The 26,872-nt window shown below is 40.3% G+C and overlaps 1 protein-coding gene across 1 annotated transcript in view; it reads right to left on the bottom strand.

The window, feature by feature from the left end:
• LOC126183630 (thioredoxin reductase 1, cytoplasmic-like) overlaps window positions 1-26,872 on the bottom strand; it is a 99,427-nt gene that overhangs the window by 56,375 nt on the left and 16,180 nt on the right. The window contains exons 3-4 of the mRNA XM_049925753.1: window positions 16,615-16,829; window positions 7,371-7,563 (exon numbers count right to left, since the gene is read on the bottom strand). Coding sequence (XP_049781710.1) covers window positions 7,371-7,563; window positions 16,615-16,829 — 408 coding nt within the window. The remainder of the gene's footprint in view (window positions 1-7,370; window positions 7,564-16,614; window positions 16,830-26,872) is intronic.

Raw genomic sequence — 26,872 nt, 5'->3', positions numbered from 1 at the left:
ATTAGAAGAAAATATGTATACAGAACAATATATGCAGAATATGCATTTAGAATCTATTCACATGGGAGAGACTTATTAAACGACATTAAATGACAACTGGCACTGAAGCACACTCATCACATGTGCATATAGTGATACAGAGATTTTTAGCTTATTTCTGACAAATTCATCTTTGAAATACTTCATCGTATATGACTGATTTTGGTATTAATCATGCTATATGTTTTGCTACTAGTCAAATGTCAAAACAAGAAACGAAATAGGGAAAGGGAGAGGATTTCGGGGGGGGGGAAAAAAAAAAGAGGGAAGACTTTTATGGCAACTTTGGGTGCACCACTGTAACAAACATTAAAAACAACAGAACTTTTATTTGAATTTTTTTAAAAATCTGTTACTGGTTCAATAATATCCATTCAGAAATATTAAACTAAACTTTAAGGTGGTGTTTCACCCCATAAACGTCTGAATGAGTATATATAAAGTAACGAGTCTTAGTTTGCTCTACACTATACAAGAATCCCCCCACCTCTAGAGATGTCGCCATTTAGCTGGTGAGTCCTTAGGTGGTGGTGGTGGTGGTGGTGGTGGTGGTGGTGGTGTGGGGGGGAGGGGGGTTGGGTTGTTTGTGGGAGGAGACCAAACAGAGAGGTCATCGGTCTCATTGGATTAGGAAGGACGGGGAACAAAGTCTGCCGTGCCCTTTCAAAGGAACCATCCCGGCATTTGCCTGGAGCGATTAAGGGAAATCACGTAAAACCTAAATCAGGATGGCCAGATGCGGGATTGAACCATCGTCCTCCCGAATGCGAGTCCAGTGTGCTAACCACTGCACCACCTCACTCGGGCCTTAGGTGGTGGTATAAGTGGCATACAGTATAATTGGCCATGCTTTCCCACCCGAGTTCTGCGATAATTAAGGCAGTCCATCCTTGAATTGACTTAGTGAGCCGCTGCATACGAATTCTTCCCAACAGTTATGTGGAGATATTCTCTTAGTTTTATGTTCCCTTGCAGAGCCATTGTAGCACTGTCGTATTCTGAAAGTGCAATAATACTGTATATGTTTTACATAATGAACTGGAATGAAGGTTTTTTTTGGGAGGGGGGGGGGGGGGCAAATAATTTGTACATGGGATGCCATTATGATGCATGTATTTAAGAAACATGGTAAAATTAACTTTTTCACACTGATTATAAGCTAACTATTAACAGTACGACAGTATGGTCTACTGCATGACTAGATTGAAAGGCATCCTACTGCGCACAGTCTGTAACTTGAGGGTACAGTCAGTATAGTTTGTATAAGATCCTACATCTTTGGCTATGCCAAAGTTATTCATTTATTTATTAATATCAATGTTTCCTGGCTTCGTAAAATTACTGAAATACGGTATTTATGACCCTTAGACCCCTCCTAATGTCTAAGCAGTAAAAGACAAGTTTTGTTAACAAATATTCATTAATAACTACTTGATTTGTGCCGGAATAAATGTACTTTCCCTATAAATCTCTTTGCCGATATCATGAGCAGGTTCTGCATCAGCACCTCATCCACTGGCTCTGAAAGTGCCAGATTGCCAATTGCCTCTGCTAGCCAGTGTGGGAACCTACCACTCGCTCCTTACTCTGTGCGCACTGATACATTCACTTGACTTATGTGGAATAACAAAACTGGAAATAAAGTAAAATGCACTCTTACCTGCAAATAAGAGGTACCTTACAACTAAAACATATTCAAAAGTGATCAAAATCACAGTGTATCTCTTGGGTAGGTTTACTTGTAAGTAGTTTAAAATTTCTATGGAGTTTGTGAAGCCACCTGGTGGTGATACTGTTGTGCTAATAGCTGATGGGCATAATATCAACCTGTGTCTTAGACGTAACAAGAGAAAACTGTGTCCACGTCATGTGTTTATCACACCACTTCACGCATAAAATGCAGCCTCTTGCGTGGAACACATGGGAATGTTTAAAATGCACTATCCCCAAGAAATAGGAAGTTGGTCGGCAAATAACCGAGGTCAAATAGTAGCCTCTTCATTGATTACAGCCTACTTGAAAGCAACAACAATGGAAAATGCTATGAACAGCCTCTGGAAAATGGGACTCTTACCATGTAACAGGCATATACTTAGAGAGAATGCCTTTGTAATACACCAAGAGTTTGACATACGAGACTGAAACAACAGAGTAAATGTGAGTCCAAATGGTATCCAGCCATACAATCCACATCAGGAGCCACCTGATATAGTAAAATCAGCATGTTCTGAATCACTTAAGTCACTAACATCGTCTCCATGCAGGGAACATTTGAAACAATTCAAAGAAATGGAACAAGACAAAAACAGAAAACAATCTTTCAGTCATTCACAGTCTGATACATGTTCAGTTGAGGCCAATGCTTCAAATGTGCAGTCTGAAGGAGGATATACTGAATGCATATTCTGAAGATTAACAGAGAGAAATGGGAACAGTGATTGGAATGCTATCCTTGGACTACAGAAGAATGTTAACTTGAAAGAGCTTTTGTATGCCCTGCTGGCACTTCTTTTACATAACAAACACAGAAAATGTTGCAGATGCAGAAAGGAAGAGAATATTATTATTTTAGGGTTTACCTGTTTTTATATTAGTTGATATTAAGTGTTTTCTCTGACTTTGTTATATTAGGACATAATTTCTATTTTGATTCCAAATGACTTGCTTGCACTTTGTGTAAAATTTACAGTCATTAAGTGTTAAGCAGCAGAAAAATCAATGAATAAAATATAAAAGGAAATGACTTAATGTGAATTTCCAGTTAACAAATGTACAATTATATCAAATGTGTAATACGAAGTGGAGTAATGTGAGACAAGGGAAGTTTCACATCGGAGATGAGGTCCACCCACCATTGGCAGCAATTATCTACCTCATCCAATGAGGCACAGAGGTGGCCAGCCTCTGGAAATACGTCATATCATCCACAAGACTCTCCCATGTATCCAACACTAGGTCCCACAGTTGGTCAGATGTGCATGTGGCCACTCTTAAGTTCTCGTGGTGCTTCATTTGTGCCAACAAATTTTCAATTGGAGTTAAGTCCAGTGCTCTAAAACGCCAACCAATCGCGTCGATGGCAGCCTAACATGAAAATCATTGCCGAATGATTCGACTTGTGTGAACCAGTGAGTAGTTCTTCTGGAACTGGATTACTCCGCTGGGATGGAGAATCCTCACACTTGGCACCATAATATTTTCAGGAACTGCACATACTGATGTGTACTGAGATGACCATAAATTAAGTATCTCTGTCCCATCTGATATCATTCACTTCACTTTAGCAAAGGCAAGCCTATACAGTCAGTGATCATAAGAGGGCCTCTGTAACAGCATCCACAGAAATTGGTCATTCTTGAGGTGGACGGTGTTCAAAAATCAATGTTTCACACAGGTATCATCTATTACAGGCTGTTTTGCTGAGGTGTTGACACCTTTCCTGAGCACAACCCTTAAAGCCAGCCATTTACCACTGTAGTATGCCACCGCTTGTGCCACTTCTGGGTACAGTGAGCTGAACATTGCACCTGGCTGCCCCTTCATGTGCACTGAAAGCAACATGATCTCATTAACAGCATATGCTGAAACATCTTGGCAGTAAATGACTGTTTGTCATAAATCTGCCAGTGGCGAAGTGTTTTATGTTCAGCATACCTTTGCTATTTCATGTTATGCTTGCAACACATCAACAAACAATAAAACATAAAAAATGGTGTTGTGGGGACACAAACCCTACTTATTTCAGAGGAATTTAAGAGCCTCAAATGCTGCTACGGGGCTACCACATAACTACAAAGATTTGTTCTTATTTGTTTATTCAAGTGAGAAGCACCCTGGCATTTGAAACGGTTACAAGTAAGTGTTGTAATGAATAGAGGGTGGTCACAAACAGTAAAAGCTTGTAAGGGTGTTACAGAGTAGGTTGTGCTGAGAAATAATTGTTAAGAAAAAAAATTCTATACTTTGCATCATTTCAGAGTTAATTAGCACTGAAGTTAAGCTATCACACCATTACATACAAAAATTCAAGTGGCCCACCAGAAATGATGTTGCCAAATTTGTTCTTTCTTTGGTTTTCTAAAAAACAAACAAGAGAGTGATTCAAAAACTGGACATCAGATGGTAGTAAGGATCAAATCTGAGCAGCTTTCTCGTGTACTGACATCTACACCGTGAGACCAACTGACACTAGCTGTACCTGGCAAGCCACTTTAATGTGCATATGCAACAGCCTGATTCACTACCTTCAATGCTAATCGAGTTCAAAAACAGCGTAACATATGAAATTTTTACCTCAACAATTATTTCTCAGCACAACCTACGCTGCAACACACTTACAACCTTTTTCAGACTGTTTCCAATCACATGTATATAAAACAATATGCAATAATTTCACAGAGTCACATAAAATAAAAAAGATCTATAAGTAAAACTGTTACAATAAGAAGAGAACAAATACACCGTTAAAAGTGTGTTATGTGTGGGGTGCTGCAGAGAGAGAGAGAGAGAGAGAGAGAGAGAGAGAGAGAGAGAGAGAGAGTGTGTGTGTGTGTGTGTGTGTGTGTGTGTGTGTGTGTGTGTGTGTGTGTGTGTGTGTGTCACTGGTGCAAGCCATACACAACCAAAGGTACCCGAGCTTATCAAAAGAAATGCAAATAGTTTTGTAAACAGGGGCAGATATTCTTTGTGTGTAATAGTATGGAAAATGTGGGGTCTACAATGAAAGGCCCTCTTTTCTAGGGACAGAGTGACTACTGTGAATAGATAAGACTTTTGTTTGTTTTTTTTTTGTTTTTTTTTTGCAAGAGATCTTTGCAACACACTACATTCTCCATCAACAGAATTTATATGAAAGGAGTGTCAGTGTGGGAGAAGCAATGAGTACAGTAGCTCCTGAAACAAGATTTATTTGTAGATATGGGCTGAAATGTTTCCAGAAAAAGCCTTTCAGAAATGCCTGCAAAGCTATTATGAAGATTTACCATATTACTGTTAAATACACTGTCCTAGCCAAGGTATGATCTGAAAGGTATCTCTGAATTTTAAAGAGGAAGATTTATCAACGGATATTAATGGTAACAGAACTGAAAAATCAATGGCTTTAATATGTGGCCTGTATCACTGATACTATGGAACACTTGATATTTTGAATCTGGTGTCACAGTTAAAAATATTTCAATTTCGAACAACAGTGATCTCCTTTTGTGGAGTAGACCAGTTTTAAATAAAAACATTTTCTTAACATTTGTGAGACAAGTTGAAACTGTATGTCAAATGGAAATCAGATTTGGAAGTCTTAAATTTTTGTGGATGCTCTTCAGCACATTATTTTAACTTGCTACAAAGATGTTATTCGTAGTGTATATTCTAAACAGCAAAATGTGCTTATGTCCAGAGCATTATTTGCTCCCAGTCATCATCTTTAACAATATGAGCAGATCTATGTTATGAAAGGTACAGAAACATTACAACAATCTAGTCATATTTCAAGATGCCATTTCCAGGGCTTTCACAAAATACATGTGATGTTAAATATATATTCACCTCCCTTTGCCGTTGGCATGGAAACAACTGCAGTTAGAACTAAGACCTATACAGAAACAAGCAGTTGCACAATAAGTGTAACAACATTATTACAGGTTCCAATAATGATTTTCCTTGGTCCAAATTTCATTGACTTCACAAAGCTGCATCCACAATTATGTTTATGTTACAGTCAGTTTAACTGTTGGAGGAACTTTTTTCCCAGAATGAAGGACATAGATTCCACATTGATAAGCTTACACAGTTCAATCCAAAGGCAAGTCTTTAAATCATTAGTACTCAGTACCAGATAGTGTAACTTCTTTTAAATGGAAAAAGTACTATCATGAATGAACTAGTTTCTTGTGTCTAATATGTAAATAATTTAAACATGAAATACAAATTAAATATAGTGGAAACTTCATTTGAAAGCATTATTTGCTTATTCTAATCATCTATAGAAAATTATATGCAAGGTACATGTATTTGGATGCTTACTTTCATTGCAGTTTTTCCGTCAATAAAGGATTCTTTGAAAATTTAAAAAAAAAAAAAAAAAAAAAAAAAAAAAAAAAAAAAAAAAAAAAAAATTGGTGAGAGCCAACAAGATGCATAAACATCCACATTATTACAGTGGGTTATAAAATTTGACTTGGTGAGAGCCGATTACCATCAGTAGCTTTAGTCCTTTACTTTATTTCTAAAAGGGATTACTAGCACACAACTAGCTAGCCACACGCTCACACTGTGGTGCGAGGATGAGCCAGCTCTTACTGGCACTTCTCTAACTACAGAGTCTGCGGAACAAGTTTCCATATGAGCTGACAATGCACCAAGATGAAATGTTGTTTCTTTGACATGTGACAAATAAGGCAGAGGTGATTAAACAGGAGCTTCTGAGACAATGCAGTTTACTGATAACCAGATTGGGTATGTAGTGGCAGAAAAAAACTTTGTTGATACGCTATGGGCCAAAATACATTTCAGTGACAAAACTTTTTACACCTTCTGCAATTAACCAGAAGTTTTGGAGGTGTCTTAGAAAGCACAGGAAATATGCTTGTGAAACATGATGCTTGGATAATTTCAGTGGCAAAGCTGGCTGTGTGCTGAAGTGACTAAGCACTCAGGCATGTTTACCACAAATGACAAGTTTGCTCAAGAGGAAGATTTTTCAGAATAAGTATGGCTACTAACAGGGAGTACTATTGTTCCTTCATAGAATTAACATATACTTAAGCATGAATCTGACCACTGGTGAGCTGAAGGAACACATTGAGAAAGATTGCATGTGGTTTTGGGGTAAAATGTGTAATCTGTGAAAATGTATCAATTGATTTTATGAACTAAATGCTTCAGTTTCAACAGGTGTTGCACTGTGAAATTATCAGCACACTGAAATGTGAAGCAATGCTTGACTCAATACTTTATGCACCTTATCAAAAATTTTCTTTAAGATATAATACACATTTTTTGTGATGCTGACACCTCCCCTTTCCCCATTGGCACAAAAAAGTCTGCTTCACACCTCTACCATTGCCTCCTCTCACTATCACCATTAAACTCCCCTTTATTACAGAGAGAATCAACAGCATGACACTAGTTATGTAGCAATTCAGTTCAGATCTCAATTTCCTTACTACAATTAAATAAAAATAAAAAACCACCACCACCACCACCACCACCACCCACTTGATACCCATTACAGGATCCACTTGATATCCATTACAGGATAACGGCCACCTCCAGAATGCTCCATGCAACATGGATTTCAAATGAAGAAAAATGGTATAAAATAACCAACTCACTGTCTGTAGACACTCTCCAACCAAATGCTGGGCCTTCTTTTATGTCATGTCCAAGAAGGGCTGCTCTATGCATAAGTTTTTTGGGGATACAACCCACATTAACACATGTACCTCCAAGACCCCATGTTGTTCCCATGGGTGAAGGTTTGACGAAATCGCATACTGCTACTTTCCGTCCAAGCGCTGCAGCCTCCTGTTGACACAAAACATTCTAAAATTGTTATACATAATATGGAGATATGAAATCACTTATCACAGATATAAAATTTCAATCAGTGGGAATGTATCAAGCCAAAGAATAGGTAATTCACAATCAAGAGTCAGAGGAGCTCTTACTATGAACAAATATTTTAAGCAAATATTAACTTTCATACAAACATTTCACTGAGTCATCTCCTCATTACTCTCTCAGCCATGTCTTCCTAAACATTCTGTCTGTCTTCACTATGTAACCTTTAAAAAAGCAAGGTTCACATTCTCTTTCAAGATACTGCAGGGGTGTAGAGGTGTTTTTTCGTGTTTTTTGTGATATAGATAGGACAGATAGTATTTGTGTGAAGAAAACTGTCATTTTATTTTGCAACTAAACACGTGGAATCACAGGTTGTCTAGTAGTAAAATTTTTGTGACAAAAACAGTTTGTATATGAAATTACTCTGAATTTGAGTGTATTATCACTTTTATTAGTAAAGTGATATGCAGTTAATATACGTAACTCACAAATGGTTAAACTAGACATGTTTCAATTTTCTTTGAAAAATGGAGAATTAGGGTTGAACAATCTCGGGGTCATTAGAGACTGAACACAAAGACAGATTAAGGAAGGATAGGGAAGAAAACTGATTGTGTCCTTTTGTAAAAGGGACCATCCCTGCATTTGCCTAAAGTGATTTAGGAAACCCACTGTGTGTTACCACTGCACCACAATGCTCTAAAGTTTTGTGTGATTTAGAAATGCACAAGAGTTGCCTATTTTAACTGACCTAGGATGTACTGTATTTTATTATTTCAACAACCATTCTTCTGGTAGCCACTGGATAGTCATCTGCACAGTTTGATTACATTAACATCACATCACAACCAGTAACGAGACAACTTTTAAGTCTTTCTGATTTTATTTGTTTCTAAACGTAAGTGGATTAAGTTATTTCATTCCATACAACTACTTTTACCTAAGAGATGAAGACTGTAAAACACACTACCAATAATATGTTTACAATTTATAATATTCTGTACCCACCACCTACCAGATAAACTGTACATAATGGCTTTCCATTCAAGAACCTTCAACATATCAGCAATCATTGGTTAATATATTAAAAAACTAAAAACCCGCCTCGATTGCGAAAAAAGCACCCAGTGTTACGTGTTAACCCAGCTCTCCATTCATGATGTACCTGTTGAGCTGACATCATTGTAGGCACATAACTATCACAAATGGTGTACACACACACACACACACACACACACACACACACACACACACACTCTCTCTCTCTCTCTCTCTCTCTCTCTCTCTCTCTCTCTCTCTCTCTAACTGCCGCCGCCGCCGCCGCCGCCGCCACCACCACCACCACACCCTCTCTGTGAAGTTTAATACTAACAAGCAGACCACACAATAATTGAATTTTTGTAATTTTGTATGCAGTAAGACTGCAATAATTCAGCGTTTGATAATGCAGCATACCTGATAGTCTGGCACACATCTTAAATTTTCCTGTAATTTTAGCTTAGTGCTTCAACAAACATTGGAACTATTCGGAGCGGTGCCTGGCCTGTAAAAAGTTTCTGCCTCACTGAGCAATTACATTCATGCCAAGATAAGAAGTTGCATTGTTAGGCCAGGCGAAACCTTTGGCATAATTGGTCGAAACAGCCGAGATGGAAAACGATGTAAACAACAAATTGACAAGCAATCGCTCAGAAATTGTATGAGGGCTGAATTCAGCATCCACTAATGAATGAGTGCAGTTTCAGCAGAAGTTGGAAAGTGAATCAAAATTGAAAGATTTAGCTATCAAAGAAGAGCTGACTGGTGATGAGGTATTACAAAGTGTTTTCAACCCACAAATGGCACCAGAAACTGGAGTGACGAAGTACCAACACCCACAGTTCCAATCTATTGGGCCAAGGCTTCAGAAGCCTAAAGCACTTTTGTGTAATTCGCTGAGAGTGACCAACAATACAACGCTTCTGTAGTTATGAATCTGCACATCACAAAAAATAATTTTAGTCAGAAAATAGCTCAATCTAAGAAACAAGTTATCATTCTGCAATGTTCCAGAGGGCTCAGAACAAAATTTCTGTTAAATCATCAGTCTTAGCTACCAACCCAATATATTTCATGCCCTTGACAATGTCAGATATGTGTGCTACTCCTAGAGACACTGATTCCAATTACACTGCACCAAATTCTTGGTAATAGTTTTTATTAATAAGCTCATTGATCTTTTCAAATAAATGATTCTTATTTTATTTTGTAGCTGGGCTACATAAATCATTTACTTACACTGAACTTTTCTAAAACTATGAGCACTAAACTGATTTAATAGTGCAGTCCAGTATTAGACTTAATTAAACTTTGCTCTTACAGAGAAGTAATAATTTCTGCATTGTAATCTCTCCTGTTGTGTTCCATAAATAACAGTTACTTGTTTTTGTATGTTAAAACTATTTTTCTTAAAGCAGGTTTTTAAAAATGGCCTTGATGATCCAGAAAATTTCATAATCCAGCATTGACAGATCCCCAAGCCTCCTTGATTATCAAGGTCCTACTGTATTTATGGAAAGTGAAGTTCAGAACCCAAACACCAATCCCCCAAAGCAATTTTAAAAAAAATATCGAGAAAATTGACTTAAGTATTTCGAGTGCCTTTAATTCATTAAAGGCAGATTGATTTATTGATGGGCCACATGGCACTGTGGTAGAATACTTGCCTGACACATGAGCTACCTGGGATTCCGTTCCTAGCCAATGCAAATTATTAATCAAAGGTGCATGTTCTATGACCATTTCTGTGAAATGTAAAAAAAACCTGAGCACATGAGACCGGTAATCGCTGGATCACCAGTTTGAGACTTGTTTCTGTCTCCCCCCCCCCCCCTCCCTTAAGTTAAGTTCGCGTACCTACATGATTTAAGTAAAAGATTCTTCAAATATATGCCAATTGTCATACACCTAATTGTCATGTTTTATAAGAAATGCATGTATTCTTCTTTCTAATCACATACCGTTCACAATATTCCAATTTTCATTGCAAATATAAAACCTTAATTAATGATCATTTATAAAAGAACACGAATAAAGATTTTGTAAATAATAATAATTAAAAAAAAACATTAATTTTTGTCATCTTCACGTATTTTACATTTCATGGAAATGCTCATAGAACATGTACTTTTGTTTAAAACTTTCCATTGGTTGAGAATTGAAGCAGGGCCACTCACGTGCCAGGATAACACACTACCAGAGCCATGTGGCCCATCAAAAAATCTGTTCCGTATTTAGTAAGTTAAATGCACTCAGAAAACATCAACATAATTTTCTGAATAATTTCTGTGAGTCATATAAAACTTTTCTGGAAGACTGATATTTGAGTTATAAACTCCATAAGTAATAACATTACAAAAATCTGATTCACATGTGGTCTCCTTGAAAGATTAAATAGTTCTGAAGCTTCTCCAGTATCTTCTGTGTAAGAAACAGACAGATTTCTCCTGTGTGAGATACTTTCATTTGATACCCAGCCTTTTTGTAAGGACTTCATATTTTGAGGAAACCTTTGATTTTGAACGATAGATAATTTTTTAATACATATGTTATTAATTGAACACTTGTGGACTACTCACATCTATATACAAAAGAATAACTTATCAATCAACAAAACAAACCCCTAGTTCACATAAGCTTAACCCAACTGAGAACAAAAATATAAAGACAGTGAGATTAAATTTCTGCTTTTGATTTACAGAATAGCAATAGTTTGCACTGCTAAGGGATTCCTACAAAATCTACACATACAATTCATGCAAAGAATGACAGCAAATATTGCTTGAAAGAATCAGTCTTATTTGATTCAATTGTATTTCAAGCAGTCACAAAACATAAGTGTTATCAGTACTGCCCCTCTGTGCAGTATCATTGATTATAAATTTTGTTTTGATACCCAGAACCATTTAAAATTACTTAGGGTATCCAATGTGTTTCATCTTTATATTAGTGTGGCTAAAATGGTAATATCACACTTTCTTTTAGTACAACTTACACTACTATTCCTGACTATGTCTCCTTATTCAGGACAAAGTACAGAGTTGTGTAGCTAATATGTCTTTAGCCCAAATCACATGACATTAATTACTTCAATATCTCCTAAAGGTAAAGAGCAAGCTGTGTCTTGTACAACATGTGGCATAAAACAATTGGGGCCAGTTTCAGTAAATGAGTTATTGTACAAGCTGTATAGCTTAATTGCTGTCTTTAGCAACTGTAATAAAAGTCTTATAATGACCAGACACATTTTGTTTTATTTTAAACCATCTTCAGTGGTCACTGTAACAATACTTTTTTTTTTTAATACAGCTTTGATTATTGTAAATTAAAAAGATATAATATGGTCCACACAACCATTTTTAAATTCTACAATAAATTAATGGAAATTATATAGGCTTGGAGAATTCAGCATGGGCACTCTTGACACTTATTAAATATTTGAAATACCTGTGCTACTTTCAAATTAAATCACAGATCTTACTGCGCCAGACTTTATGGTAAATTGTGTTATTAAAAATGGTTTACTGTCTAGCAAGACTACATACAATTTAAAATGTGAATTACTGGTTTTGGCATCTGTGGATCTGTTTGTGCATGCAGCATCCTCAACATAGTGTTACTGAACTAAACTACTGGGTAACAGATGACATGTTGTCAAGAGAAATGTTGCAACTATATATTTTTTTTAATTAGGGACTCCCAAGAATTCTGCACTTGTGCTGTGCTTTTGCACACTTGTGGAGCTCTGTTGAATCGTAGTGGAGCTAGTGTGCAGCCAGGTAACACTCTCTGCCCAGTGGAGGGGGAGGGGGAAGTGGAGGAGGGGAAACTGCAAACGTGCTACATTTAGATGAAAGTGCACTTATGTAAGGAACACTTAATGGCTTGCAAGCAGCTTTGTTTCATGTTTCCTATTTCACATTTCTCAGCAACATAGGTCACAAGAAAAACGAATTTTCTGTATTAATTAATTATTTTTGGCATGCTGAAGACTTAATAAATTTTTTTATCTGGTACCAACTGTTGGCAGATGCAGACAATTTCACAGACTCTCATCACTCAGGTTGCCTCATAATCGTGAGTTGTTTAGTTTCATAATCGGAAAAAGCTTTTCACACACATATGTCGATCAAAACATTGATATCATATTTGTAACCTTATCATCAGGACAAGGAAACTCTTCCTGAGTAAGAAAAAAAACCACATAGAACTCTTGGACAGTTTTAACGCACAGGGACACTTTCAGCTGAAATGGCAAATGGTCTCATAATCAGCTCAAAAACAGATGCAAGATTGGCAGTGTCCTCAAAGAGTAAAAAAAGAAATCTTTAATTCCTATCTTTTTTAGGGAATGATTGTATTGTTCGTGAGAAATGTGCAAAGTGAGCGGGAGCTCCATCACGTTAGAACCTTACATTTACGTGCATCACACCAGCTGCAAGGCACTAGCAGAATTTCCTGTTCTCACCCATCATTATGTACATCTATATGTTGGTAGGATTTGCCAATACTACGATAAATAAATAGATAGACATACTCCTTGTTCCTTATATCCAAAGAACGTATGAATTACCTGTGGCAGTGATATGTTTTTGTGTACTTGCACATAGGAAGAGTAGGAGGTGGTACATGTGAACACACTCAATATGTTTTGTGTTGTTATCTTTGCTGCATTATAGAAGTTCTCAGGCTTGAGGGTTTAAATTATCTAATATCACTGTGTGTTCTATTTTCATTTATAAAAGTAACTTCTGTATATACCAGAACTACATGCAATTATTCATGTGGAAATTACAAGGTGACATACTTGGTGATCCCACTTAAAAACGTTCATATCTTTCGGCATAGGTGGCAAGCAGTTCAATACACGTGCGGAAAATGGGCAAAACAGTAAGCTGTTTCATGAGGTCACTGATGAAATTAACAAACTTCAGAATGACAAAGGCTTTGGAGCTTGCAATATCTCTTGTTAACACCCACACATCACAGTACACTGGATACTTTTGTCCAGACTTAACGAATCAGTAAGCTCAGATAAATCTTCCAATATGGCAGCCTAGTGTAACAAAGGATTCTCTAGTGGAGCCATTATGAGCACCTCCATTTAAGCCTTTCCAATGGCAAACATTATCTGTAGTAATGGAGAACATACTCCAGCAGCAGGTGATTAATGACCGTGAGTACTTCACCTTGACAATATGCAGTATGCACCAACAAACAACAGCATTGCAGCCGCCAGTAGGCAGCTCTGTAGCGTGTGAAAATTTGTTGCTACACGTTTGTCAGCAACACTACCAACAAGAACGGATGGCATTGGCAGTATACGATGATAGATCACGAACCGAATTACTGTGGGCTACAGACAGAGTCTGCGTAACAGTCAAACTGCCCACAACAATTGTCATGACATTGTAAGACCTACCAGATGAAACTGACTGCTGCTGGCCAAAATCACCCGAGGCCACAACTCCACACTGCGTGGCAGTCATGCCACAACATTCATTGAGTATTTCTAACAAAATTTGAGATTTAGGAGCCACAGCGGAATTGCTGACAAAGCTTTTGCACACAAAGTAATGATGATAAGATGCCAATAGTCAAAACCACAATCAGTTCAATATAACGTCACCACTACGTGAACTGCAACAGCGAAAAGACACTCTAGAGGTATACTGATATCACAAGTGTTTCGGCCGATATTCTGCAAAGTGTAAGCACTGTGCAGTTACTCAGATGATCAGAGTATCTGGAATAAAAATGCAGTATCTATATATGAGGTTCATTCAAATGAAACCTGGTCAGTGTGTCTACCTTTGCCTTACACATAAGGTGGCACCACGTACCCATGGGTATGGTGGCACCATCTATTGGTAGAGAGATGGACACGTGCGCACCATTTGATGTTGCATAGCACCAGTGTGGTTTCACACTGAAGGAAAGGTGGTCACACAAGTATTCGTCCACTACCGAACATGCAGGAGAGTAAGCAGGAACAATGAAGAGTGATACGATTTTTGGTGTCAGAGGGAGTTGGAGGCCGTGAAACGTATCGACGGATGAAGGCTGTGTATGGTGAGTACAGACAGTCGTTTAAGTGTTGTGGCATTATCCTCTTGCATGATAATTCCCACCCACACTTGGCCAATGTGGTGAAAATGACATTGCAGCAGTTTCAGTGGGAAACTGCTGGAACATCCACCGTACAGTCCTGACCTTTCACTGTGTGACTCATGTGTTTGGACCTCTAAAACAAGCTATTCGTGGACATCGATTCACAATGGACGACGAAGTGTGTGACTGGGTCAAGGCCTGGATCAGGCAGTAGCCTACTAGCTTCTTCAAGGATGAAATTGACCGGCTAGTGTCGCAATGGGATAAATGTGCTACAGTTTTGGAGACTTTTTTGAGTATGCCTACAGTGTATAACTACATTTTTGAGTTAACAAAATCATTACCATTACTTTACACTAGTGACCAAGGATTCATTCGAATGCCTCTTATACTATCATCAAGAGCCACTGCCATACACACATATTACCATGTCAAGAAGACTGCTTTCGTCAGGTGACAGCCTGCATGGCAGTGATATATCTTTGTGTACTTGGGCACAAAAGTAGCATGTGAACACACAGACATATTTTGTGTTGTCATCTTTGTCATGTTACAGACATTGTCATTCATTAATGTTTAAGTTTGCTTTTATCTAATGTCACTGAATCTCCTACTTTTGGAAATAAAAGCAATTTATTTACATAAATAAATTATGTGTGGTTATTTAGGAGGAAATTATGAGATAGCATACCATAAAAACAAAACTAGATGCTATGTATTTAAAAGAGTGATAGGGTCACAAACTGCTTAGCATTTATAGGCTGCTCTAACTTTCGTATGAGATCAAAGTCATTGATCGAAAGGTTAGACTAGTATGGCTGGTGCTCCAATTATTCTCATCCCCAGCATCGCAGTTGCCACCATACACAATCTGCCTTGTGGTTTTTGTTGTCGTGCAATAGGAGTGCACTGTCCACTATCCGGATGTTCCTCCTGAATGCCAAGTCAAACTGTCACATCAGATAGTCCCTGAAGCAGTCTGCACTTACTGTTCTGCCATGTAGAATGAATTGGCATACAATAACACCCCTGACATCAGACACAATGATCGCCATCAATTTCACAGGGTAGTATTATGACAGAATTTTTGCCGCCTTAGTCATCCAGCATCTGGCCTTTCCACGGAATGGCATTCGAGTCCTGGTTCGTACACCTTGATCCAAAATTTACATATGGAAACTTTTTATGACAGGAAGTGGCTGCTATCCTATTACCGGCATACTAGGTGGTCAAAGCATATTGCATCCACCACTGAATGTCCATCAGTTCACGCAGTGCCCACCGAGATGCGATTTTGTGCAGTTACAGCTTTGCCTGCAATACCCTGTGGATGATTTGTTTCTCAATGCATCTTGCCCCTCTAACTCCAGTACCATTCATCATATGCCTTTTTCCAAGAGCTGTTCAATGACTGCACATGCCATGTCAGTCCGCACCCTCACAGGTCAACCCAAGCACCGCTGATCACCATTGCCACATATACTTGCTGAAATGTTCCTACCCACGATGCTACTGTACAGCATTGGAGGGCATTATTCCCAAGGGCTTCTACCAATTCACTGTGAAAAATCCTCTCATATTTCCCCTTGGAGAATGGCTATTTTGATGTATGCATGCTGTTCAGCAATGACTTTTACCCCAACCCTTGAGGACACATGGTGCATGCGCGTGCACACGCACACTGACACCGAGAGTGTGCAAGGTATTAGAGCTGGCGAAAAAAATTATTACACATTCATAAGATTTTCTTGCTATAACACAAAGATCTCAACACAAAAACTTTTTCAATTGTTTAATGTTGTATAAAAAGTCTGAAATAAATGTACTGATAAAATGCATTAAGATAAATGAGTTTTGACAAACCTTGGCTGCAGCGATGCCACCTGATCCACCTCCAATTACCACCAAGTCATACTCGCATTTTTCATAGATGCCATCAAGCATATCCCTCAAAGCCCCAGTTCTGTATGCAGTTAGAACATCACTGCACCCTCCAACATGCATTCCTCTTATAAATACATTTGGGACTGTTCTCTGCTGAGTTTTCTCAGCCAAAATATTCTGAAGGGCTGGTCCATCTGCAGAAAAATACATGTAGATAAAGTGAGACTTTTTTTGTGAAAAATGTGTTCAATGATTTTAAGATTTCTAACTTAAGAACACATACAAGAAATTCACAGCCATCTGTTGTTGATCAAGCACTGTCAGCTACCTACTAGGAATATGAGGTCACCAGATGTAGCAACTTAAAATTATGCCTCTACAAGAGGTATGTCTGTCTTTTGGAAGCAATAAGAGGTAAGATAGAGCCAAATGTGAGGTATAAAAAAATTAGCAGAATTGTTTTCTTAAATTCTACATGTAGTATTTATGTTTCAGTATGTTGCCAGTAGGAACATTGTTATTGTGGAACAAAGTTTCATACTGGATCACTTTTATAGTGGATTCATTTATGCTGCTGCCCTTCTTTCAAGTGACTGGTTCACTTACTGCAAAGAAATTTCATACCGTTTGTACCCACAATCCTTGCTCTCATACATAATGAAATGTTCAAACTATGGTTCAGCAGAGAAGTCACTTAATCCACATCCAATTACTACCAGTCATTCTCGCAATTTTCACATGTGCTGCCAGAACATCACTGCACACTCCAAAATGCATTCCTCTGGCAACCTAATTTGGAACCATTCTCTGTTGTGTTTTCTCAGCTAAAATATTCTGGATGGATGCCTCTACAGATGAGTAAGCGAAGTCAAAAATTAAAAGTAACTGAGGCATCACAACTGGTGATTTTCAACATCAAAAGTCATTTTAAAGTGAAATACACACACTTGAAAACACATACCTCAAAGCTATTCTGTACACAAACAGCCTTTAAATCCGCCAAATGTATAAATCGACAAATAAGTTTATAAACCAAGAAGCTGTCAAATGAATCAGCTACAATTAATCATATTAAACAGAACAAAGCATGAATCAAAACATATTGATGTACAGAAAGAAATGACTTGGTGTGCTTCAATACAAGTTGAAGTTACATTCTTTGTTCTATTTAGTGTAAGTATGGAAGCTGATGTATTTGGCACCTTCTTGGCATATCACGTTGTTCATCAGTGTATATGTATGGCAATTTTAAAAACTGTGTGCAGAATGGGTTTTGATGTACATATTATCACTTAAAAATGGTCTCAAGGTCAAAACTACATTACGAGACGAAAAAATTTAATTTTTTGACATAATGTTCTCAGTCCTGTCGAAACCATAATTATCTTAACCAGTTCATAACAGCTGTGGAATCTATCTTAAGGAAATTGGTTCTTGACTTACTTCTGGCAAAAACCAAGTGAAGTGGTTTAGCAGTTGACACTGCACTAGTACTTGAGGAGCAAAGTTCTAAGCTTTGACCAATAATCAAGACTGAGCTTTCCCATTGTTTCCCTAAATCCCTTTAGGCACATGTTTATGTGGTTTTTCCAATAGGAAACATTTGTGCACAGAAAAAACTATCTCCATGACAATGCCATCGACGGGATTTTTTACTTTGAGTCATCTTTTCCTTTTGTCGTTGTTGTTAAAAATGTCATCATTGTCAGGCAAAATAAATTGCAAGACTGCTACCTTGTACCTAGATTAAAGTGTTATCACTAAATTTCATTAGTACTTACGTTTAGTAACTATTCTGGCCTGTCAGGTTCAAAATTAAGAACCACATAAAGAGTTTCAATGATTTTTGACACTATTCCTAAATATGCTACAGCTCTCTTCAATTATTCTCTCAACATGAAATGCATTTTATTAATTAATGATCACTGCTAGAGATGATTAATTTTCATCCTCAAGAGAATTTACTGCGTTTCTGAATCTGTTTATCAAATACTGCAGATAAATAAGAATCTGCAAATCCAAAACAGTTGTTTGAGGTACTAATTTTCTCTGATGTACATATGAAAAATAAATCCTGAAGCTTGATCCTTTTTTTAGTATTATTACTTCTGACGATACATCAATTACTATGATTATGATCCAAAACAAATAATGATATTGCTTGCTAGTGGACACTGAAATACATCAATGAGGAAAGTTGAAACTTGTGCTGGACTGGGACTCAAACCTGGATTTTTCAGTTTCTCCCAAATAGTCGCTTCGACCGCATCAGCCATTCGGACATGGTTCCTGACTCGCTCGAATTTCAAACTTATCCACACACTAAGCACATTGTGCCCATGACCATTATCCTCAGACACCACATATATATAGTTAGTGTGAAACAGCCCAACAATCCTTTCAGTGCAGATGCACAAGCAAGCTCTAACTCTTACAGGAATCAGAGCATTGCTGCGAATAATGAGAATAATGGACAGGGGCACTGTGTCAGTTGTGTGTGGATAAGTTGGAAATTTGATTTGGTCAGGGATAATGTCAGAATGACCGAGGCAATCAAGGGCAACCGTTTGCAAGAAACAGAAAAATGCGATTCAAGTCCCGGTCTGGCACAAGTTTTCAACTTTCCTCATTGATTTATTTCAATGCACACTAACACCTAATTTCCTTTGGATCATAATCATATAAGGCTGCAGGATTAAAGATGCTGTCTGTTCTTCCGGACATGAACGAAAGAACACACACCACATACTCATGTAATTGATGCATCTTCAAGAGTAACACATACTAAAAAAAGGAGCATGCTTCACAATTTATTTTTCATATTTACTTTAGTTCTTTGACAGATTACAGATTTTAAAATAATGATGAGGGGAAGTACAATATTCCTCCCAAGAAAAAAAGTCTGAGGCGAGTTATTTAGCAATTTCTCTCTCTTGAGCTTACAAAATTTCTTGTTCACACAGCAAAAACATGATGTATTTGTTGCAAAATTACAGCAAACTGTGAAATATAATGAAAACACACACAAAATTACTTCAATGTGATCATATTGGCTTAGTCATTTGCGACAGCAGCTGTTAAGAGATGCTTATGTTTCTTTTGAAATAATTCTACAAATTAAGAATTGAAGAACCAGTCAAGGGACAGCTAGCAAGATGTCCATACATTGTTCTCATATGAAACGAGTCCTGTTTTCGAGTGATAGGTGGCTTGTGTGTCAAGAAAATTGTGGCCCTACTTATACATTGACAGTTTTTTTACCACAAAGTTGTGGCCCGAGCTATGCTCGGGCTTGGTCTCTGAAGTGTTAAAATGCAAGTTTTTACTATATGCAGTAAAAACATGAAACTGATGAACAATTATTCAAATAGAGCTATATTTATAAAAAGATGGAATTTAATTAATAAACCCATCTTTAAGTGAGAACAATGCCATCATAGTTTTGAAACCAATTCTGACATTCAGGGTGGACTTGCAATTAAGCAATGGGAAATGGGCATAGCAGCCCAAGAAGCCCTCAGCAATACTGAAGGTGCCTAAGGTCAGCAAGGGCACATTAGCAGCTGCAAATGATCAACAGATTATACAACACAACACACTACCTTACCTTGCCTTGTGTAACAAATTAAAAACTTATCATTTGAAGCAGAATCTCATCAAGTCTCTGAGAATTCCATGTAGTTTGCCTGACTTTTGCTTGGAAAATCAATATCTGTGAGATTAACCCTGAACTTTTACAAAAGGGAAAGTTGTGACGGAGCACTCATAATGTTGAGACAGACAAGTGCTTCACAGCCTACAATTCATCACATATTACAACAAAGCTCTCAGACAACTTGCTTTTTGCCTGTGTCATTGTATACCCAAGAGCATCGATCATTTCAGTGTCAGATAGTGACTAATCCTAACGGAGGGATCAGAAGCAGATTCAGAATTGTCCATGCATATAAAAATCGACACAAAGTTAATGTAAAAAAAGCCACACAACTTTAATATACAAAATAGCAACAAATTCACATATCCATGTCCACAAAGCCACCAGTTCTTCCTCAGTTCTTTCTGCTCTGAAACATTCTAAGAACCTTCTGACATTATACACACAATTTTTAAATATAACAGAGGATAAAATACATTACTAACTCTGAGAGAAATAAAAATCATGAAAGAAACGTGAACTATTCACATAACATTTACTTCTGTAGCACAGCTTACTCACTCCAAATCTGAAGCACAACTGATGTGCCACAGTGGCTTGCTACTACCACTCCAGCTGAGCTCAGCACATGCGACTGCAACTTCATATGATGCTGTATACTACAAACCTTATTATGTAAAGCTCCAAAGTTTGCACCCACTACATGTACTGTAGTTTTCTCCCCTCCAGAAAAGCATCATCAATAACCTTCTCTACTATACAGATTGTCTCCCCTTGTCCTCACAACAGGTGGTTCCATTTCCACCTAGGGTCTGAGTGGCCTGCCCCGGTGCCCTCCCATCCCTAAACAGTCCTCTTTTCCTCACTGAACAAGTAACATACACATTCCAAAACCTAGGATTAGTACTTTCTAATCAAGTCTGTCTATTGGTAGCATTAAATCAAACACTAGAAACTCTAAGTAGGAATATCAACAATGGAGGAAAAGACAGATTGATACATACCGTAAAGAAGACACGTCAAGTTGCAGAGAGGCACAATTGAAAGACACTTACCTAAAGCTTTCAACCACAGCCTTCATCAGTAAAAGACAGAGACACACACACTATTCACACACACTAGGATGTACACATGACTGACAGCTCCAGCAACTCTGCCTGGATGCAACTATCCATGGTATTCAAGCAGAAATCTGGACGGGGTGGTGAAGGGTTGGTTGGTTGATTGGGGTTGAAGGGACCAAACGGGTGGGGAAGGGGAAGGGAAGGGGGGTTGGGGATGGGGAGAGGATGAAACCCATCTGGTGCAGTGTGCAGGGACTAGACTGCCAACAGGTGGAGTATCAGGGGGGGGGGGGGGGGGGGGTTGTGTGGCAGGGTGATGGGGAAAAATGGAGCAAAAACGGAGAGGAGCGGGCAGATGCTCTTGCAGAGAGCTGCAACTAAACAGGGTGGAAGAGGAGATGATAGGACAGAGAAGTTGTAAACTTGGGTGGATAGTGCGGGTACAGTATGTTACCATAGGTTGAGGCCGGGATAACTACGGGAGCGAAGAATATGTTGTAAGGATAACTCCCTTCTGCGCAGTTAAAAAAAGCTGGTGGTGGAGGGAAGGATCCAGATGGCTCAGGTAGTGACACAGCCACTGAAATCAAGTTTGTTACATTCAGCTGCATGTTGTGCCACCAGGTGGTTTACTTTGCTCTTGGCCACAGTTTGGCGGTGGCCATTCCTCCTGATGGACAGTTGGTTGGTAGTCATACCAATATAAAAAGCTGTGCAATGATTGCAGAAGAGCTTGTAAATGACATGGCTGCTTTCACAAGTGCTCTGGCCCCTGATGGGGTAGGATAAACTTGTGACAGGACTGGAACAGGAAGTGCTGGGTGCATGGATTGGGCAGTTTTTGCACCTGGATCTTCCACAGGGATATGATCCTTGTGGCAAGGGGTTGAGATCTGGAGTGGCCTAGGATGTTGTGGAGGTTGGGTGGGCAATGGAACACCACTTTAGGAGGGGTGTGAAGTATCTCAGGTAGGATTCCCCTCATGAGGTGTGGATGGAGCCATCAGAAAGGATGTGGTCAACATCTAGAAGGGTGGCACACTGGGTTGAGGAGGACCACGTGGTGCGGATGGAAGAGAGGGTGTTAAGATTGTGAAGAAACGATGACAGGGTTTGGTGTTTTGGGAGGCTAGGAAGGTCTTCTCTAGATGGCACATAAAAAGGTTGGCATAGAAGGGTTGTTGGGTTGGGCTGTTTTGGGGAAGGAGACTAGACAGCGAGGTCATCGGTCTCATCAGATTAGGGAAGGGAGTCGGCCGTGCCCTTTCAAAGGAACCATCCTGGCATTTGCCTGAAGCAATTTAGGGAAATCACGGAAAACCTAAATCAGGATGGCCAGACACGGGATTGAACCGTCATCCTCCCGAATGCGAGTCCAGTGTCTAACCAATGCGCCACTTCGCTCGGTGGCATAGAAGGGTGCCATGTAGGTGCTGATGGCAGTACTGCAGATTTGTTTATATACCTTCCCTTCAAATGAGAAGTAGTTGTGCGTTAGGATAAAGTTAGTAAGATGTATGAGGAATGAAGCAGTGGGTGTGGTGTCTGAAGGACATTGGGAAAGGTAATGTTCAACAGCGGTAAGACCATGGGCATGAGGGACGTTGGTGTATAGGGAGGTGACATCAACAGTGACAAGTAGGGATCCAGAAGGTAAAGGGCTGGAGATGGTGTAGAGTCTGAAGGAACTGGATGGTGTCTTTGATGTGGGAAACTAGATTACACACAATTAGATGGATGGTTGGTTGGTTGTTTGAGGTTTAAGGGACCAAACAGCAAGGTCATCAGTCCCTTGTTTCAAATGTGGTCCATTCCACTAATGTGACATCTCAGGAAAGTCAGAACAATAAAAGGGAAAAGGCTAAAAACGTAAAGGGGCAGTCATGTTGTCAATGGTAAAAACAAAACGAGGGAAGTCAGCAGAACGAACCCAACGCTATGCTGAAGCAGCATAGGCAAGACCACCTGTGACTTAACACTCACCGCCCTGCCCCAATACCAGAGAGAGATTAAAAACCTTAAAACTGAGAATAAAAACCACTTCCCAGAGGAAACCGAGAACCAGAGAGACCATCCCGGAATCGTCAGCCAACATCAAAGGTAAAGTGTGGGGGAGTCTGTACTTAGCACGCAGAGCCAAAAGAAGGGGGCATTCAACCAAAATGTGGGCTACCGACTGGAAGGCTCCACAACCACAAAGTGGGGGTGGTTCATCACGCAAAAGAAAACCATGGGTCAGCCTGCTATGACCAATGCGGAGACGACACAGTGTGGTAGAGTCCTTTCGGGAGAGGCGAAAGGAAGAAAGCCACGGGCCTGGTGTCACCTTAATCGCACAAAGTTTATTAGACAGGGGAGTAGCCTCCCAAGAATTGGCCCATGACTGTGTGAAGTGGGATTTGATGTGAAGCCGTAAATCCGCTGCAGGAGGGGTTACAGAAAACGGGGGTAAGTGACTGCTGCCCCAGCCAAACGATCAGCGAGCTCATTACCCGGGATACCCACATGGCCAGGGACCCAAAGGAAGTCAATGGAACAAGCAACACGGTGAATATCAGCGAGACGGTCATGGATGGCAGAGACCAAGGGATGGCGCGAAATACACCGGTCAATAGCAAGAAGGCCACTCATCGAGTCCGTACATAACAAAACGCGATTGTGTTGGGACTGTTTAATAAAGGTAAGGGCCTGGTAAATTGCCATCAATTCCGCAGTAAACACCCCACATGTAGGTGGCAGCAGATGGTTTTCCGTTCCGACAGAGGACGTGAAGGCATACCCCACACGATCAGCAGATTTAGAGCCATCAGTGTAAAAAACAACAGCATCCCAAAACTCCCATAAAATTTGGCGGAAAAAGGAACGGAACACCACCGGGGGGATGGAATCTTTTGGACCTCGGCGGAGATCCATCTGAATTCGAGGCCGAGGAACTAACCAGGGAAGGGGGGGGGGGGGGTGGAGGGGAGGGAGCGAGGAAGGCAGGACAAAGAAGGAAGCTGAAAAAATCACGGCAAAAAGACGCAAAGCGGAGCCCAACTGGTAAACCCGCCCGAGGGCGGGAGTCGGGTGGACAACGTCCATGGTCTGGGAACAGGATAGAATAGGAAGGATGAGTGGGAGAGGAACGGATAGTGAGTGCATAAGACACCAGAAGCTGGGACCGCCGAACAGAAAGGGGGGGGGGGGGGGGGGACCCCAGCTTCAACCAGGAGACTATCAACAGGGCTAGTAGGGAAGGCACCGGTGGCCAAACGGATACCACGATGGTGGACTGGATCCAGCACGTGCAGTGTGGAAGGAGCAGCTGAACCATAAACTTGACAACCATAGTCCAAGCGAGACATAACTAGAGCACGATAAAGACTGAGAAGGAGGGAACGGTCCGCACCCCAAGAGGAGTGGGCAAGGAAGCGAAGCGAAGGACATTGAGTTTACGGAAACATCCTACCTTCAGATGTCTGATATGGGGCAGCCAAGTGAGCTTGTTGTCAAAAAGAAGACTCAGGAAATGAAACTGTGGGACCACAGGCAATCGGTGGGCATTGAGATAGAGCTCTGGATCAGGGCGGATCGTAGTACGGCGACAGAAGTGGACCACCCGCAATTTTAGAGGAGAGAATTGGAACCCATGTGAGAGGGTCCATGCATCGAAGAGGAACTAACCCAAATGCAGAAATCATCCACATACAGGGCACGGGCAACCAAAGGACCGACAGAGGCCACAAGTCCATCGATCGTAATGAGGAAGAGAAGGACACTCAAGACAGAACCCTGTGGGATGCCCGTCTCCTGGGTCCGTGGAGAACTAAAAACAGTACCAAACTGAACTCTGAATGACCGATGGAACAGGAACTGGCAGATAAAAATCGGGAGTGGGCCCCGAAGACCCCACTGATGAAGGGTAATTAAGATGTGATGGCGCCAGGCCATGTCATAGGCCTTGCGAAGGTCAAGAAACACTGCAACCAAATGGCGGCCCTGGGAAAAAGCCTGCCGAACTGCGGATTCCAAGCGAAGTAAATGACCGATTGGAGACCGTCCCTCTCGAAAGCCACACTGGTAAGGGGACAATAGATCCCGAGATTCGAGGACCCAACTGAGCCGACGGGCTACCATCCGTTCAAGTAACTTACAAACAACATTGGTCAAACTAATTGGCCGATAGCTGTCAACAGATAGGGGGTTCTTACCAGGCTTAAGGACAGGAACCACGATGCTATCCCTCCACTGAGAAGGGAAGTCACCCTGGAGCCAGATACGGTTAAACACCTGAAGAAGATGTTGCCGTTGTGGAGCACTGAGATGTTTAAGCAGTTGGTTATGAATGGAATCTGGGCTGGGGACCGTATCATGAGAAGAAGAAAGTGCAGAAATAAATTCCCATTCAGTAAAAGGTTCATTGTAAGATTCTGACTCACAAGGGGTAAAACATAAGGTGGAAGCTTCAGCCCGCTGTTTCAGGTGAAGGAAAGCAGCTGGATAGGAGGCTGATGCTGAGGCCACTGCAAAATGGGTCGCAAGATGTTCTGCAAGAACTAATGGGTCCGTACAAAGGCCATCTGGGAGGTGAAGGCCTGGGAGGGTGGACTGCCGATGGCAACCTTGGAGAGAGCGAAGTGTAGCCCATACCCGTGACAGAGGGACAGTAGAACCAAGGGAAGAAACAAATCGTTCCCAACATATCCGCTTGCTCTGTTTGATTAAATAACGGGCTTTAGGGCGGAGGCATTTAAAGGTAGAAAGGCTGGCTACAGATGGGTGCCTCTTGAAGTGTTGCAAAGCTCGACGGCGATCACGGATGGCAATGGCAATGGCCGTACTCCACCACGGGACTTGCCGACGACGAAATTGTCCAGATGAGCGCGGGACAGCAATGTTAGCAGCGCAAACGATCGCGTCAGACACGTCACATAGGATGTCATCAATACAACCCGACAAAGAGGGAGAAAACACGACATGTGCAGTGTATAGAGGCCAATCGGCGCGTTGGGAAGACCAACGAGGTAACCTGTCCATCGGGGAGCAGGAAGGGAGCGAGAGAATCAACGGGAAATGGTCACTATCACAAAGGTCGTTATGTGGCGACTAGTGTAATGAAGGGAGGAGGGAGGGAGAAGAAAGAGAAAGATCAATGGCAGAAAAGGTACCATGACCAGCACTGAAATGAGTAGGGGAACCATCATTAAGAAGGCACAAGTCGTGGTCTGCAATAAACTGGTCTATAAGAAGACCTCATCTAGATGGAAAGGCACTGCCCCACAAGGGATAATGAGTATTAAAATCCCCAAGGAGGAGGAAGGGAGGAGGAAGTTGCTGAAGAAGGGCAGTTAAGGCAGTAGGTGTGAGAGCCCTGTCAGGAGGGAGATAAAGATTGCAAACTGTGACCGCAGAGTCTAGGTGGACCCTAACAGCAACCGCTTCCAATGTAGTTTGAAGAGGAATCCACGTGCTAGCAATGTCTGTACGGACCAACGTACAAACACCACCAGAAGCCCGCAGGGGTCCGACCTGATTT

The sequence above is a fragment of the Schistocerca cancellata genome, chromosome 4, assembly GCF_023864275.1.
Source record: "Schistocerca cancellata isolate TAMUIC-IGC-003103 chromosome 4, iqSchCanc2.1, whole genome shotgun sequence".
Taxonomy (NCBI): domain Eukaryota; kingdom Metazoa; phylum Arthropoda; class Insecta; order Orthoptera; family Acrididae; genus Schistocerca; species Schistocerca cancellata.
This window is presented reverse-complemented; position numbering and strand designations above follow the sequence as displayed.